We start from the raw sequence: 17,998 nt of genomic DNA, 5'->3' as shown, positions 1-17,998 counted from the left end.
TCAGTGTGGAAGGACAGAGCTCTTTATTCATTTATAGTTTTTTTCCACATTTTTCACATGACAGACTTTCCATCCTCACAGACAGACAGACACACAGACAGTAGATAGTGGGAAATGAGACCAGGATGGCGTGGAGAAACATGTGATGTGTAAAATATTGCATGTAACAAAGGCAACGTAATGTGAACTAAAATACAAATGCATTAACAAACAGCTGACTGGAAGCTTTATAGAGCACAGAAAATAAAAGTGTCCGATATGTTGCGGAGCAGAGCAAGCAGGAGAATGCTGTGTTGGAATGAACAGTGGTTTTTAAAATACTTGACTAGTAAATATAAGCTGCCCTGGAGAGGTATGCATTTGGCTGCATTTAGATATGGGGAATGACACAATGGACTGCTTAAATTGATGACTGGAGACAATGACACATAACCACACTGTATGGTCGAAGAACAATACTTGTACATACATGAGTTTTACAAAGCGTCACAAATAAGTGCTTAATTGTCTTGATATTTGGTTGTCAACAATGAACATTTAGAAGAGAATGTCTTTGTGTGCTCTATAAAACACTCATGGTTCTAATGCACTTAATTTCTTGCAGTAGAATTGTTTGTGGTATTTGGAATACTTGCTGAGGGTGTTCGTGAAATCTGACCAGTAAAGCAGCCGGATAAATTTTCAATGTGGTATCTCACAGTCACCTTTCTCTCACACACACACATGCACACACAATACAACTACTTCTTTTCAAGTGATCTCAGGGCCGTTCACAATTCCCTTTGGGTAATGCTTTGGGCGTCCGAGATCAAAAGGCATCGCTGCTTTTCGAAGGCGAAATTTCCTAAAGGGAAAAGCAGCCATTTCAACTGACCATTAAAGAAACAGAAAACTAACGTCCCGATAAGTGCACCGATATAATGCTGATGGTCAGCAAAAAAATTGCACAAAGTATTATACGACCTATATTGTTCCAGTCTTTCCCCCCAAAAATAGCAAGTGTGTATTTCAATACAACCAAGGTATCAAAATTGTATTAGCACTGTTACCGATAATTAGTAAGACCTCTTGAAAATAGTTAATACTGACAAATTATACAAAGTTTAAAATACACGTAGTAACTAAGTGTTACAGAAATATTGAGTAAATGGCAGTGTAGTGTGTTAAAATGTTATGTAGGGTTATTTGACCACCATACAGTTCATTACTTGCTGGTTAAATACACATTACAAAAAAAAAAATCCAGAAAAAAATATCCCATTGGCTCAGGAGTGATTAAAATATTCTGTTCAAGTTTTCAAGTTTCTGCCCATTTCAAGTAGCACAGAATATCGTCCACAAGGGGGCAGAGAAAGACAGAGGAATCAGCATCCTCATACTACGGTAGTGAACACGTGTCTTCTTGAAAGAGAGCCGATGATTCAAGTGAATGGAGTGAACAGGGATACTGGCAAAAGAAGAGTAATATAAAATGAAGTCTACATAACTAAAATGACCTAATATATTTGATTATGAACTGACCATTGAAGCACTTTCACCCCAACAAGGTGTACCCATCCATCTATGTACAAAGCACATGCTTTTTCTTTTTTTTTTGCTTTGCAGTACACAAATATCACTCCATGCGATTTTAATTCATGTCAACTACAGAAAACCGACCAGTCAATTAGAACGGAGTGATCATCATATGTTAAAGTGTCCATTGAGAATCTGCGTACAATGCTGGAGAGCAGAGTTGAAATGAGGTATGAATGGCAGAAGTGACGAGAGGTTGTCATGGGTGGATGGAGAGCGCTTGCAGAGCCACTCACATGTGCATGTGCTCTGGATGGAGAGCGCTTGTAGAGACACTCACATGTACTCTGGATGGCTCTGCAGAGCCACTCACATGTGTTCTGGATGGCTCTGCAGGCAGGTGATCATCTGTCGAACCGGCTTGCCCCCAAAACAGATCTGGTAGACGGCAGTGAAGAGTGGGAACCTAAAAGAGACACAATTGAAAGGGAGAGAGAGAGAGGGAGAGGAGGAGGGGATAGAGAGGGTAAAATAGAGAGGAGGGAAAGAGAGAGAAGAAGAAAGGGGGGAGAGGGAGCAAGAGAGAGGAGTGGGAGACAGATTGCTGTATGGGTGTGTTCCTGCGAGCTGAATGCTTATACTAATCTTATAAAAACAATTAAATTGCAAATAAAAGTCCAGGAAGGAATTTGTCCAATTTACAGCATCTGCCATGCAGCTAATCATTACCTTTAGGAAAATGTTCCCCTCCTAGATGTCCAACTTTTCTCTCCAAATTATTTTTACTACGTCCAAAAACTTTTTTTTTGCTACAATGCAAACATTCTACATTTTAATAACCGGTTTCCAGTTTAAAAGTCATCTTGAAATGAAGTGAGTAATGGAGATTAATCTAAGAAGACTGAGACTGTAATAAAATGGCTCCAGGAGCTATAAACAAAAGCAGTGCCAGGCTAGGCTCTACTGGGCCCTGTTTATATCCAGAATGCAGTGATGGGCAATCTAGATTCAGATGCTGCAATTCGGTAGCCAGTCCGCACCCTCCTAGTGACGCAACACCGTCAGTGTTGCTTCTAGTCAGGCCAGGAGCAATAGAAATATTGTTTCTGAGCTCCAGAAAAATCGGGAACTCCTCCCACTTTGTCGGGAAGCAAACAACCAGTAGCAAAACAAGGGAGGCAGGTCAACCATGCCGTTTGGGAAATGTTATTTGTTATGCTCTTGGTCAGACCAAGTCTCCATGAGATTTGAAAGTCATGAATATCAGGCAATCCGCTGCATCCGTTCCGCACGTATTCCAAATTACTTGCTTTTAAGCTGATCTGTTCCAAACCAGGTCCTTTTGGAATATGTGGCACTGGATTATAGCAATTGAAACCAGGTTGCCCATCACTGCCAGTACGATATCTACTCACTTGTCCACGAGTCCTTTCTGCTGGAGGATGTGGAAGACCTCTGCGGAGGTGAGAGGACCTTGCAGCTTCTGACCGTTCAGCATCTCCTTTTCCAGCTCTTCAATACTCTAACATGGTAGACATGCAGGGAGAGAGGACATTGCATTTCAAGAGGGTGTGTAACAGTGTTTCAGAACGGAACATAACATTGTTGTGGTTTCATCCTTTTTTATTTATTTTTATTTGTGCCCTTGTGTACCACTTCTTTTGAAACTGATATGAGTACGAGTTAATTTCTGTTCTTGCCAATACCGAGTACAGATATCGATACCTTTACCCCAAACATACAATAAAATTGTTGTCCATTTCCATGTAAATTAAAATTTTAGTAAATGTATGAGGCAATGCCGATACCCAGGGTGCGATTTGTTGAAGACCCAGAAGGGGGGATAAGTTTCAGATTTTAAGCATTATCAATGGAGTTAAATACCGCAAATATTAAACTCCTGTTAGAAAAGTGGAGGTATCAAAACCAGAAGGGGGGACAATCCCCCCCATCCCCCCCTACAAATCGCACCCTGCCGATACCTACAGGTATCAGTGCATCCTTACTGACCTTCCCGGTCCTGGCGAAGGCTTCGGCCACCTTGCGGTTGCGCCCGCCGTAGCAGGTGGTGATGAGGTCGGCCACGCCGCAGCTCTCCAGGAAGGTGGCGGAGGAGACGCTGTCCGCGTCCTTGCTGAACAGCTTGGCGAAGGCGATCATCTCCATCAGGCCCAGACGGATCACCGCCGCCTTGGTGTTGTCACCGCACTGCAGCCCGTCGCAGAAACCCGCACCCACCGCCACGATGTTCTGACGGAGAGAGAGACAGAACAAGGGAGAGAGACAGATGGAAGGAGAGATAGACAGAACAAAGGAGAGAGACAGAGGGAAGGAGAGATGAAGGGAGAGAGGTAGAGGGGCACATGGACAAGAAGGAGTGAACAGGAAGAACCTCAGAGGTTGGTGTATACTGCCTGATTGTCAGGTTGCCTCATGTTGCGCCCCTCTCTCACCTCCCATTCTACGTACCTCCATTCTTGTACACAGTCTTGTCACCTCCCACATTGATTACTGTAATTCTCTCCTCTTTGGTCTCCCTCAAAATAGTCTCCACAAGGTCCAACTGGTACAGAACTCAGCTGCCCGCATCATTACTAAAACCCCTTCCTGTCACCATATTACCCCTGCACTGCAACATCTCCACTGGCTCCCTATCAAATTTAGAATTCACTTTACAATACTTCTCCACACCTTCAAGGCTATCCACAATCTTGCCCCTCCTTCTCTATCTAATCTTATTCACATTGCTATTCCCACCCGCCCCCTCCGTTCCTCTTCTTCCATTCTCCTCTCTGTCCCCTCTGCCCGTCTTAGTACCATGGGGAATAGAGCTTTCAGTTGCTCTGCTCTTCAGCTGTGGAATGCTTCCCCCTGACATCCGCAATATTGACTCTTTACCCCTGTTCAAATCCAAACTAAAAACTCATCTGTTTTAGTTAGCCTATTCCTTATGATTCTTTAACTCTTTTGTTTTGTTTTGATTTTATTTTCCATTTATTTATTTTTGTTTACTATCTTGGGCGCTGATAAGCGGCCTGTATCTGTATCCACTCAGACACAGGGGCATTTCAACAAGCCCTCTGTGCCTGTAAGTGTGCAAACTGAGCCACAGACTGGCGAAAGCACACACACAGATGACGTAGCCAAGTCCCTCTCTGCTCAAGTGGAAAACAACGGAACACACAGAACTCGCCACAAACTGAACCAGCTTTCGGAACAGCTGGAAGATCTGTCACAGAAACTGGCAGCAAGCCGCTCGCCGGAGATCAAGTGTTCACCTCCTTGTCGGACTGGCAAAATGCCATTGGCATCACCAATTCCACCTCCCAGGTCTGCCAAAAAGCGACTGTCCACACAGGAAATAGGAAATGTGGTTTCCTCAAAACCAAACTCACCCCCCAGATGTGGCGAAACGCAGCCACCAGCAAGCCCTGGCAACGGCGACAAAATGCAATCACCAATGGTATCACAACCTTCCCGGAACGACGAAACACCATCTTCATCTCCCAGACTGAGATTTCCAGAAACTATGGCGAGACTACTCCCCTATGCCAGATCTACCTTTTCTACCCCCAGACATTCCTACCAAGCCTCCTATGCGGATATTTCTCAAGGTCAACCTCATTCTACCCCAAAATCTAAAAGGATACTTCCATCCATGACTGCACCCAAAAAAGGCAAGGCCCCACAACCACCTGTCTGTGCTCTGGAGTACAGTAGTATCAGTGAGGATGACATGGTTGAAAGCACAGTCTGATATCAACTGGGTCCCTAACCCACATAGTAACAGTTGTTTTGAAAATAAGCAGATAAGGGGACCCGTGGGACAATCTTATTCCAGTTCTAACAACAAAACGAGGTCTCTTGAGGACACGCATACATCCCCCAAGACGGCAAGCATGGGAAATCTCAGACTTGTCCCAAAAAAACTCACTACCACAGTGGAAATGCCTCCAATGCTCAATGCTAAATTAGCTTTACAGAATAGTAGATCTCTAAGGAACAAGCCTTTTGTTGTCAATGAGTTTATCTGTACCCACAACCTTGATTTTTTATTTTTAACTGAAACATGGCTGGAAAAATCCACTAGCTCTATCACTTATAGAAGCAACTCCGTCACACTTTAATTTCATTAGTACAGAAAGGCAGAATAAACAGGGAGGGGGGATAGCAATTATTTTCAAGGCACTGTTTCAATGTCAAAAGACATCACTAGGTGAATTTTCATCTTTTGAATACTTAGCTGCAGTTCTAAAATGTTCTTCTGACATACTGTTATTGACTATTTTACAGACCTCCAAGACTTTCTGCACCACTCTTCTTAGAGGAATTTGGTGAGCTGTTGTCGAATGTTTGTGTGAACTATGATAGCTTGTTTATAGCAGGCGATTTTAATTTTTACGTGGACGACTTAGAGTGTCTATGCTAAGGAATTTTTAAGTCTTATTGACATTTTTAGCCTCACACACGGCATGTAACAGGGACCAACACACAACCAAGGTCACACTTTAGACCTAATAATAACAAAGGCCTTAATGCTTGTGCTAGTGTCAAAAGACTATGGCTTTTCTGACCATTACTGCATTTTTTCTGATGTTTCTATGTACCCTCATGTTCAAAGGGAATCTGTTACAGTCAAAAAACGTATAATCAAATGTGAGACAGCCTCACTCTTTCAGCAAGCACTTTCAGAGATCCAAAGTCAAACCTCAGAGAGTGCAGATGATCTCATGGTTAATTTTAATTCAAGGATGACCCGTATTATGGATGTTATTTGCCCCCGAAAAAAATCAACGCAGTGGGACGTGAAAAAGCACCTTGGAGAAAGAATCCCACAGTTATATTGCTAAAGCAAGAATGCAGGAGGGCTGAAAGACAGTGGCGTAAATCCAAACTTGAAGTCCACTACCAAATCTATAAACACACACTCTCGAAATACAACCAAGAAATTTCTAAAGCTAGACAATCTTTTTTCTCTGACATAATTAACAGAAATATTAATAATGCACGTGTCCTGTTTGGCACTGTGGAAAAGCTAGCAAGGCCCCCAAATCTAATGCCCTCTGAGTTCCTCTCAGTAAGCAAATGCAATGAGTTCGCATCCTTTTTCAAAGGAAAGATTGAAAAAATACGTGCAAACATACTCACACATGTGCAACCGACCCAAGATTCAGACAGAGCTTGCTATGGTGAAGTTAAATCCTAACCTCATGAGAAATTTTCATTTAGTTGATGTGGACATTCTTAATAGAACGGTACAAAGTCTTAGCTCCTCTACATACTGACTTAGATATTTTACCAACAGCCTTCTTCAAATCCATCTTAAATCTAATATCATCAGATGTACTTCAGATCATCAACACCTCACTACAAACAGGCATATTCCCAGGCTGTCTGAAAGAAGCAGTTATGAAACCCTTACTGAAAAAGAACAACCTGGATGCACTGGTACTAAACAACTATAGGCCCATATCATCCAATCTCTACCATTCATGGGTAAAATAATAGAGAAAATTGTTTTTAACCAATTAACTGCTTTTCTAATCTCTAATAGCTATTTTGATAAGTTTCAATCAGGTTTCCGTGCCTACCACAGCACTGAAACAGCTCTTATTAAAGTTATGAATGACATAAGATTGAATTCTGATGCTGGCAAATCATCCGTCTTGGTACTTCTTGATTTGAGTGCTGCTTTCGATACAGTTAAACATTCTATACTACTACATAGACTGGAACACTGGGTTGGCTTTACGGGCATAGTGATCGACTGGTTAAAATCGTACTTACAACAAAGACGTTTTTTTGTCGCCATTGGAAGACATACTTCATCACCAATGTCTCTGGATTGTGGGGGTCCCCCAGGGCTCCATTCTGGGACCACTACTGTTCAATCTGTATATGTTGCCACTGGGACACATTATCGAGAATAACTCCATAAATTACCATAGCTATGCGGATGATACCCAGCTCTACTTATCTATGTCCCCAAATGACTATACCCCCCTTGAATCACTCTATCATTGCATGGACCAAATTAACAAATGGATGTCTCACAATTTCCTCCAGCTGAACACAGATAAAACTGAAGTAATTATATTTGGGAAAAGAGAGGAGAGACAAAAGATTGCTACTATCCTTGAAACGAAGGGACTGAAAGCAAGGGAAACAGTTAAAAATCTTGGGGTCCTCATTGACAGTGACCTAAACTTCAACAGTCACATGAAAGCTATTACTAAGTCTGCCATTTTATCACATAAAAAACGTCTCTAAATTTAGGGGGCCTGATGTCTAAAACATGATCTGGAGAAGCTAATACATGCCTTTATTTCTAGTAAAGTTGATTACTGTAACAGTCTTTTTACTGGCCTCCCCAATAAAACCATTAAACAGCTTCAACTTGTACAAAACGCAGCTGCAAGGGTTCTTACAAAGACAAGGAAGTTCGACCACATTACTCCAATTTTAAGATCGCTGCATTGGCTCCCAGTAAGCTACAGAATTGATTTTAAGGCTATGCTACTTGTGTTTAAATCACTAAATGGAATGGGACCCACATATCTACTGGATATGTTTCAGCTGTATGCACCAACTAGGTCACTAAGGTCAACGGAGAAGAATTTGCTGGTGATTCCAAAAGTCAAAACAAAGTGTGGAGAGGCAGCCTTTAGCTTCTATGCTTCAAAGCTTTGGAACCAGCTTCCAGATGACATAAAAAATGCACCCACTATTGATAGCTTTAAATCTAGACTCAAGACAAAGCTGTTCTCAGATGCTTTCCCCTAGCTTAAATTACTTATTCTTATTATTTTTATTTTTTTATTTAATTTGTTTCATTTTATTTTATTTTATTATTATTTTTACCTTATGTTTTATCTTAATGTTTTTAAATGCTTTTTGACTCTAATTCATTTCCTTCTTTCTTCCCTGTTTCCTTTCATTTACATTTGTTAACTTTGTGAAGCACATTGAGTTGCACCTGTGTATGAAATGCGCTATATAAATAAACTTGCCTTGCCTTGCCTTGTTTATGTGTCTTGTTTTATTTTGCTTCTCTCTGTACAGTGTCCTTGAGTGTTTTGAAAGGCGCTTTGAAATAAAATGCATTTTATTTAGCTGCCATTTTTACACAAATTTGTAGCATTGACCCAAGGCTAAAAAAAATTACGACTTGAAATGACAGCTGTAGCCGTCAATGGCACTGAATGAGTTAAGAGTACAGTATATTTAGATACGGTTGAAGTTGAGCCACAGGGAATAAAGCTACTAGTTTAAGTGTACTTCATACTCAATTCTCTACAGGGGGTGGACAAAATAACTGAGACATCTGTCATTTTAGTTTTGGAAGTGTAATGGCTCAAGTGGACCAGCCTGTTAGCCAACCTTCATTAATGGCACACTGCACCAGTAAAGTGAAGTGTGAATGTTCAATTAGCAGGGTAAGAGCACAGTTTTGCTCAAAATTTTACAATGCACACAAAATGATGGGTGACATGTCAGAGTTCAAAAGGAGAAATTCTTGGTACGTGTGTAACTGTTGCATCTTTGACCGTGACAGCAAGTCTTTGTGATGTATCAAGAGCCACAGTATCTAAGGTAATGTCTGCATACCACCAAGAAGGATGAACCACATCCAACAGGATTAACTGTGGATGCAAGAGGAACTAAATGACACTAAAATGACAGATGTCTCAGTTATTTTGTCCACCCCCTGTATGTAACAAGCATAGAGGGTTGAAATTGTGTTTGTCAGACAAATACATTTCAATATCAAAACATACAATTTTAACTGACAAACACACACACACACACACAGACACCAAAACTCACAGACACAGACACACACACACACATACACACACACACACACTCCAACTTACCTTCAGCGCTCCACACAGCTCCACTGTGTCTGCATCCTCCACTACTGTGATGCGGAAATTAGGGGTCTGAAGCAACTCTTTGAACAGCTGGCCATTCTCCATGATCTTGGACCCTACACAGCAAATAAGCAGAGATGTGGACTTGGGACTTGGACTTGAGTCAGACATGAGTGACAAATGATTTGACTTGAGACTTGACTTGGCAATATTAGGAATGACTTGTGACTTGACTTGAACTTGTACGCTATTGACTCGAGACTTGACAGTTTTAGATTGCAATGACTGGCAAAGACGTGTCAAGTCTAGACATGAAAAAATTGCCCTTCACCAGTACCAATACGCCTACTATTTTGTGAGGAATGCGACTGGCAAAGCGGGCATGCATAGCAGTGTGGAGAGGTACAAGGTGGAGAGTTGTCAAGATTGTGCATAAAATACATGGTGACTTAGAGGGTGGGTAATATGGCGATATTAAATAGTGAATCGTGAAATTGAGTACAAGATCGTCTCGAATCTGCCAAAGTGGAGAAATCGTATAGATCGTCTTGCAGTGAGGATGTTTACTATCAGTATCAGAGTAATGTCTACTTAGTGTTATTGTTTTCACTTATATTATATACATTATATTGTATTCCAATTTTGAACTTTATAACTGTGTCATCATTGTGTTTACATTTAATTGATTGCTCATTACAAATTGCAAGTATATAAAATGCCTGTTTTTGTTTTTTTGTTGTTTTAATTTTTTCGATGGAAGATCGCAATAAAAAATCGGAATCGAGATTTTATGTCTAGAACCCGTGCTATGATATTTTTGCCATATCGCCCACCCCTAGTGACTTGTTACTTGGCTTGAGTACGACTTGGACTTGACTTGGTCATACTGTACATATACGTGTCTTGATTTGACTCGGATTTGATTGGAAGGACCTGAGACTTGCTAGTTGTGACTTGCAAATTAGTGACTTGGTCCCATCTCTGGCAATAAGGACAGACCTGAGATTCATCAAGGACCCTACGCAGTAATAGGATTAAGCTCAGCTTTGTCAGAGACACCAAACACACCAGGTGGGGTATACAGGAAAGCTGGAAAGCTGACTATGTGACGAGCTGTAATTGTAAAGCCAATAGAATACAAAACTATTGGCACTTGTTTAGGTGTAGAGGATAAAAAAAATCTGGGCTTTTCTACAAAACACATTTGTGACCATCTCTGGGATATGAGAGCTAGGTTCATCACCTTCCTACATTTCCTTATTATTTCAAATAATATTAATCATTAAAAAAGATTGGTCTGCCAGTTTGTGAGAAGAAAAGCCTTTACCTATGGTTGTTTCACAGAACTTCTCAGCCGCCACCTCGTTGGCGATGTTGGCCCCCATCAGAACGCTCATGTCAATGCCCATCTTCTCCCTGATGATGTCAGAGATCAGCTTCAGGCCCTCAGGTCCCTCGTCAATACCCTGTGGAATGTGGTGACCGAAGAACAGAGGATGAAACAGTCAGTGGGGCATTTCATTAAGGCCTGGGTAACGATACTTTCGGTCTCCTTGGAAAACAGAGGATTGGAAGCGCTACCTAGGCTAGCCTGGTTTTACCAGACCACATGAATTACTTTGTACTTAATTAATTACAGTTTTGGTCTGGATCTTCGATACCCCGGAGCACTTGGTGGGAGGAGTGAGCTTAGCTCTTGTTTGAAATAAGTGGTAACCAATCGCTGATAGTTGACGTTTATGACGTCTGTTATCATGCGCCTAAGTGCATTCGCTTATTGGCCAGCCGCCTGGAGGACGACTAAACCCTGCCTAGAGAAACGTAATCAGACCATTCGTGAATCAATAAGTAATTCAAAATGAATGGTCTGTCCTGTCAGATTAAACGCTATCAGGAAAACACAGATAACCTTTCAGCTGTCGTGGGTGTAAAAAATAAAGAGAGTAATCAAAGAGGCAAAGAGTAATCTGAGGCAAACCGGTTTCATGTTTTTACTTGCAACACCACAACAACTCACAGATGTATTTGAGTTTGAACCTGAAGTTCTTCGACGGGGTTCAAAACATAGGAAACCAGAGTGCCTCAGTTTTTTACCTTGTTCTTTCTACTTTCTGTCCCCTTTTCAACCTTCATCAATAGCTAGTGAATAGGAGTGCCTAGAAGACATGAGCTGTTTAATGGCCCATAAAATAAATAAGTTTAACAAAAAAGACTTGGCTCCGGGAAAAGGACAATGTGGGAATGAAAATGAGTCGAAGAAAATGAGAGGAAACCAATGAAACTCTTCAGTCAGTATATGACTCATCACACAGCCAACAGATGGACCGCTCGCAGGCTAAGGTTCTCACACACACACGCACACGCACACTCTTCCCCCTGACTGCAAACAAGACAGCACAGTTTGGATAGGTCGGCAGGAGATAGTCCACACTCCCTGTTGCATTCTGAATGTGAGTCCCTGTCTGTCTCATAGTCACATGTACACGCGTGCACACACGCACACACACACGCGTGCGCGCACACGCACGCACATGAACATAGAACAGAGCACATGCAAGAGACAATCTACAGGCCTTCCCGCATTCTACAAGTGAGTTTCCCACACACACACACACACACACACACACACACACACACACACACACACACACACACACACACACGGGTGGTATGCTGACCTTTGTTATGTAGCAGAGACACCAGCTGTCAAAGGTCCAGACAGCAGACCACAACATAGCCCAGCTGCAGTACATGTGTTAACCTCTGCTGACACACACACAGCATAACAACATGCCTCAGCTTTCTAGGCCAGTCAAACAATAACACAGACACACACGGGGACCAGGACCCCGTTTCTTGAAAGCGTCGTTGCTAACCAGTTAGCAACTTACTAGGTTTCCAATGGGAAATTGCATTGCAACCAAGTACGGTAAGTTGCTAACTTAGTTAGCAACGTTGTTGTTGAGAAACACACCCCAGATAAGCTAATACAGTACACTGCATGTTATCGAAACGATAGGGAAAAAAGGACTGGACCTAGTGATTTGTTCTGACAAAAGATACAAATACAGTAGGTCTCAAGGGTCCTAAAATAGAGAATAATAAAATTATTTGTGATAATAAGTTCTATTTTCTTATTTGTTTATCTAGATTTGTTCAAAAATAAACAGTGCCGCCTTCATAATCCACTTTTTGTTAAAAACTCACTAGATTTTAGAACAGCTTCTCTTATGTGCATGAGAAGCTCGATGAAGCACCCGCAGAGCTGTGCATAACTGTGCAATACTGAAAAAGAATCCTAAAATAATGAAGGATCGAGCCATGCAGATATGCATCATATTCTCTAAAAACCAAACAACAGAACCACAAGAGTGTGATTTGGTGAATGTGTAAAGAAGACCATGAAAGAAAATACAATATGGGTTCCTTCAGCTCAGCTAACCGTTACTTAATGCTTGTCGAAATGTTTGAGTGTATTAAACAATGTCCAGCAGTAGGCCTTTATATAGACTCTTTGTATTAGCAACTACAAGACCCCCCCAAAACAAAACACCTGTCAAATAATCCTATACAACAAGGCCTATTAGAGCTTAACATTTTTTTCGCATCAAAACTGACACAGTCTGTGAGCATGGTCCACAAAATGGCCTTAAATGTAGCCATAGCAGTAGCAGAATCCCTTTGATGTTAACACAAAGCCAAACCTCTCCAAAATGACCCTAGCCAGAGATCTCTGCAAGCCCCTCCAAAATGACCCTAGCCACGGACTTCTGAAAGCCCCTCCAAAATGACCCAACCTAGAGACCTCGCCTTCTGAATATGATCTCCTCTCATCCTGACGCTAAGCAGACCTCTCCTGCCATCATTCATCTCTGCTTTTATGTCCTGTGCAATTTATCAAAACAAACACAAGAGCTCATCTTCATCAGTGTTTTTTTTTTTTGCGGTGATAAATGATAAGGCCTCCATGTCTGGTCCATTATAGTGACTCAGCTACACGCTCACATAAAAATGAAAAGATCAGAGGGGAGCTGTGTCCACCGTTGTGTAATGGGTTTAGAGTAGAGAGACTGTTCTTTTTCACCGCCAGACCTGACACCTTTCATCTGATACTCCACACACAGCTGGCTGAGACCATGGTCAGATTCATTCCATGCTAAAAACTAACAACAACACTCACTATGTTTACATGATATTTTTTTATTTCCGAATTAAATAGTTCCATCGAGTTTACTTGGATCTTTCCATTAATTTCCGAATTAAGAGGTGTTTACATAATGTGTTCAAGGCGGAATTGAGCTTTATTCAGAATTAAATGGACTTTATTCGGAATTACATGTCTCTTGCCGTGTTGGGAGTAATGCGTTACTGAGTAACACAATTACTTTTGGCAGTAACGTAGGAACGTAACGCATTACTCTTCAAATTTCTGTAAGGTCGTTAGAGTTACTGCACTGCCGTTAACGTCGTCAGTTACTCGTTACTCAATTTGAGCCGTGAAAGCTGATATTAGTACTTCTATATCTGCGCGAAGCGCTCTGCCTCTGTCTGGGCTGTTGCCCCAGCCCCTTTCAAGCTCTCGGGTGTGTGTGTGAGAGAGAGTGCGCACACGCAAACTGCTGTTCCTTCCTCGTGCATGCAAGGTCTTTCACTGGGACTTTCATGAGCGCATTGTGCTGTGATGTGCTTAACGTGTCCCTACATTACAATACAGTTTCATGCTGGCATGACAATAAAGTTCTATTCTATTCTGTTCTGTTCTATTCTATTCTATTCTGTTCTATTCTATGGCGCTATGTTAGATTAGATTCACATTTATTGACACTGTTGCTATAAATAGGCGGCAACACTTTATAATAATGGATGCAAAAAAGCATTATAAAGACTTAATAAATAATTAACTATTTATGAACAAAACATTAACAAATGTTTGTAAATGAGTTGTACATTTTATGTTAATGTTAATTTAGTTATTATTTGTAAATTATTTGCCAAGTTTTTATAATGCTTATAAAGTGTTATCAAATAGGCCTACAGGGCAATCATGAAATGCATTTTAGATGTGAGAATGACAATGGGCCTATAATGAGAGATTCCATAGGAGTACAGTTTGCTCTCATTAAAATATTAGGCTATTTACATAGCCGACCTACAGCCAGGGGAAGCAGGTGTAGGCCTATTATGAGGTGTGCTAATTCACTGGTTGAAATCCCTTTTTCCGCAAAAACTAAAGTAATAAGTAGTGAGTTACTTTTTAAATTCAGTAATAAGTAAAGTAATTCAATCACAATTGAAAGCAGTAACTAAAGTAAAGTAACTAACTACTTTTAAAAAGTAACTTACCCAACACTGGTCTCTTGTAAACGTAGCCGATAATTATATGGTGAGCAACCAAAACTCACAAAAACTGACAAGAAAATGACACTGTTCCAGGTTCAGAACAGGCACCATGATGGCAACTAAACCTTCTAAAAGGTGCCTTTGGATTCCATGCCAATCCAAATAACTAGCACGTAGAGTATGCATGCACTGATAATGCATTGATTTAAACTGAATGAACTTTTGATTAACCCATTGTGTCCTGGAGCGACATATACGCTGCTTTCAGGCTTTTGAGATTTCACCAGTTTTATTAAAAATGTGGTTGTTAGAGCTGAAAGAACACATTCTAGTGCAAAATGAAGGTGAAACTTATTAAGTGAAACTTATTTCACGTTTTGTGTGCGTCGGAGGCTGATATTTAGGTTTTAATAGGGAGAGGGCACCTTTTCCCAAAAAGGGCTTAGGCTTAAATGGGTTAAATACCTTGATTAGCGTAATTCCCATGGCTTTGTCCGACACACAGCCCACCATCTCGTCACACAGCTTGCGGATGAACTGGTGCGGCACCACAAACACCAGCAGGTCGGCCCCATCCGCAGCATCCCTGAGCTGGGGAACCGCCACCTACACAACACCAAGACACTTTGAAGATGCAGGATCGTACAATAGGTTACACTGCCATGTATAACCCACCCTTTGTGGAATTGTAAGTTCAGTGTGGGTTACAAAATGGAATCAATAGCAAAGACGTGCACTAACAATTAATTTGGGTGCCAGTGTATTTTGATCATTATGGCCTGATGTTCATCATCTACAATTAGTGTTTCTCAACAGGGGTGGTACAGCACCCCAGGGGGCGTTGAGAAGGATGCAGTTGAGAGGGGGCAGTGGTTGTCATTGGGGACATTAGTCCAAATTCATTTTTCAATACTAAGGGGGCGTTGACAGGCTTATGATGAGGTCCAGGGGGTGTTTGTTCAAAAAAGGTAGTCAAACCACCACTGATCTACATGTAGGCTACTAATTTTAGCTTAGGTAAATTACTGTTACAACTCAGGCACCGCCTGTACTTTAAGAGGGCGGTGTGTTTGTGACCAACTAGACAACTTCAAGACAGCCTTACCACATTTTCTGGCAGTTTGTATCCAGGGAGGTATTTGACATTTTCGTGGTCGGTATTGATGATGTCTGTCAGCTTCCTGCCATTTATGTTTTCCTCAAATACCCACATTTTGACAGTGCTGGCGAAGCGCGGGAGGGACTTTGCGTTGTTCCCGATTATCCTCGCAATGGCAGAGCCCCTACAGAAAACAAAATAGACAGGTCACGACAACCATTACATTAATTCCATTGAGCAGCGACCAAATGATACAGTAACTAGTATTCAAGTCAGTGGGAGCGACTGATTTCACTGTCTGCAAGCATTATTACACATCTCAAATAGATTTTGACTACATCCCCATTCTCATGACTTGTTCAATGTAATGCTGAAATGGGAGCTAAAAGCACTGCCACAAAACCTGCACGAGATCATGTGTGTGCTGTGCAGTACTTGTACATGTTATCAGTCAGCAAGCTACAGACCAGAAACAGTGGCAAGAACTCACCAGTTTCCCGAGCCAACGATGCATACTTTCAATGGTGCAGCCATGTCGAAATGAACCCCCTGCTATTATATTTGCTTTGACTAATGCAGATACTGTCTCCGAATAAGCTTTGATGAGATTGTCTGTTAGGTTCTTGCAAAAAATGACACAAGGATGTTAGCCATGTGGAAGGGCTGAAGGATAATAGACTGAGGCAGGGGCGTTCAGGACCATGGATGATAACGTCATCAGATTTCGTCGCGCTACGGCATCTTGGGTAGTGAAGTTTTTGCTCAAAAGGACTTCTCGTTGCCTGTGTTGCGCAATAGATGCATTATAATCATGCCACACTGGACAGGCACCATCAAAATTTAACCCTTGTTCAGATAAGAGGCATATCCCATGGAACATCTTTATTAGGCTATATAAAGTATCTTAATCTAGAAGAAAGAAAGAACATGAAATAAGTGATAGGCCTAAAAGCAAATTGAAGTCCCTGTAAACAAAAAGCATGCTTAAGCGTTATGTTAATACCGAGTAGGGTATGCTTTATTAGGCTTTATTATATGGTTGTGACGTCATCGGTCGAATGCTCCATTCATTTCAACGGGGCTCCCCAACGTTCGCACGTCTGTTATTTTTCGATAACGGACGGGTTGGTCTATAACAGACCGCTGTCAATGGCAACAAGACTTCACTGCTAAAGCGACTTTTCAACAAGACTCTAATCAGCTGCTGTGATGATAGACAACACCTGTTGTCCTGGCTACCTAGCTGTTGCCTAGCGGTGTTCCACAACGGCACTGTTTTGTTTTGCGCAGCAACAATCTTAACATTAGCAGCCTAAAGAAATGTCCCCGCCATGTGTGAATCATTTAAGTATATCCATATAATAAGCGGGTTAACTTTCGGCGAGTCGGTCGCTTTGTGGAATAGCAGCACTTCAGAGAGAACAAGACCCCTCCGCTCCGCGTCGGGGTCTAAAGATTCTCTCTGTCGCGCTGCTATTCCACGGTAGCGACCTTCTCGCCGAACGTTAACCCTTACATATCATAAAGTCTATTCATCCAGCACACTGTCAGAATATTCACCCAGTCTGCATTGTCAACAATTCATGATCAGGCATGATGGCCAGGTTTTTTTTTATTATTATTATTTTTTTTAACTGAAGACATTGATTCAGTGCACTGTCAGACAATGGGCCATATGTGTTCACTCCAGGTAGGCTACCCTGTGTTTTCAGGAGGATGACTTGAAGCATGAAGAACACGCTGCGTGGTGCTGTGTGCGGTATCCGGTTGGTAGAGGGGCGGAGGGAGTGACCACCACGGGTGATTCCCAGCAGAACCCCCCCTTTAAAAAGAAAGACACTATGCTGCATCAAGGAATCCCGCGCACGTAGATGTCAGACTCCTGGTAACTGTGCAGTGTGACTGCTACCGCTATTACTTTCCCATAACAGCAACTGTTGTGTTGTCTTAACAAAATAAGGGGCTGTTAACCATGGCGTTCAGCAGGTCGCAGTTATCATCTCCCGCAAGTAAAACGAACTCGGTGTTTGAACGTGTGGATACTGCAAGGAAGCTGGAGCGAGGCAGCTCGCGGGGTCCAGGATCGCTGGTAGTGAGAGGCTCTGCACCGGGCAACAGCAGCGTCTCGCCTCCGCGTAGCCGTCCCTTGGAGGGGGTCTTGAACAAATAC

At 41.9% G+C, this 17,998-nt stretch overlaps 2 protein-coding genes across 2 annotated transcripts in view; one reads left to right on the top strand and one right to left on the bottom strand.

Annotated features, from left to right (window-relative positions):
- Window positions 1-16,510, bottom strand: gpd1l (glycerol-3-phosphate dehydrogenase 1 like). The gene is made up of 8 exons (XM_063198702.1): window positions 16,319-16,510; window positions 15,835-16,012; window positions 15,195-15,335; window positions 10,717-10,855; window positions 9,393-9,505; window positions 3,526-3,765; window positions 2,931-3,037; window positions 1-1,981 (listed from the first exon to the last, which is right to left on the bottom strand). Exons 1-8 carry the CDS (start codon window positions 16,360-16,362, stop codon window positions 1,885-1,887), a joined length of 1,059 nt encoding a protein of 352 aa, XP_063054772.1. The 5' UTR covers window positions 16,363-16,510; the 3' UTR covers window positions 1-1,884.
- Window positions 16,511-17,608: 1,098 nt separating this feature from the next.
- osbpl10b (oxysterol binding protein-like 10b) overlaps window positions 17,609-17,998 on the top strand; it is a 118,770-nt gene continuing 118,380 nt past the window's right edge. The window contains exon 1 of the mRNA XM_063198454.1: window positions 17,609-17,998. This exon is cut by the window's right edge and continues 29 nt beyond it. Within this exon, the coding sequence (XP_063054524.1) occupies window positions 17,801-17,998 (198 nt within the window). The 5' untranslated portion in view covers window positions 17,609-17,800.

Source organism: Engraulis encrasicolus, chromosome 5 (assembly GCF_034702125.1).
Source record: "Engraulis encrasicolus isolate BLACKSEA-1 chromosome 5, IST_EnEncr_1.0, whole genome shotgun sequence".
Taxonomy (NCBI): Eukaryota; Metazoa; Chordata; class Actinopteri; order Clupeiformes; family Engraulidae; genus Engraulis; species Engraulis encrasicolus.
This window is presented reverse-complemented; position numbering and strand designations above follow the sequence as displayed.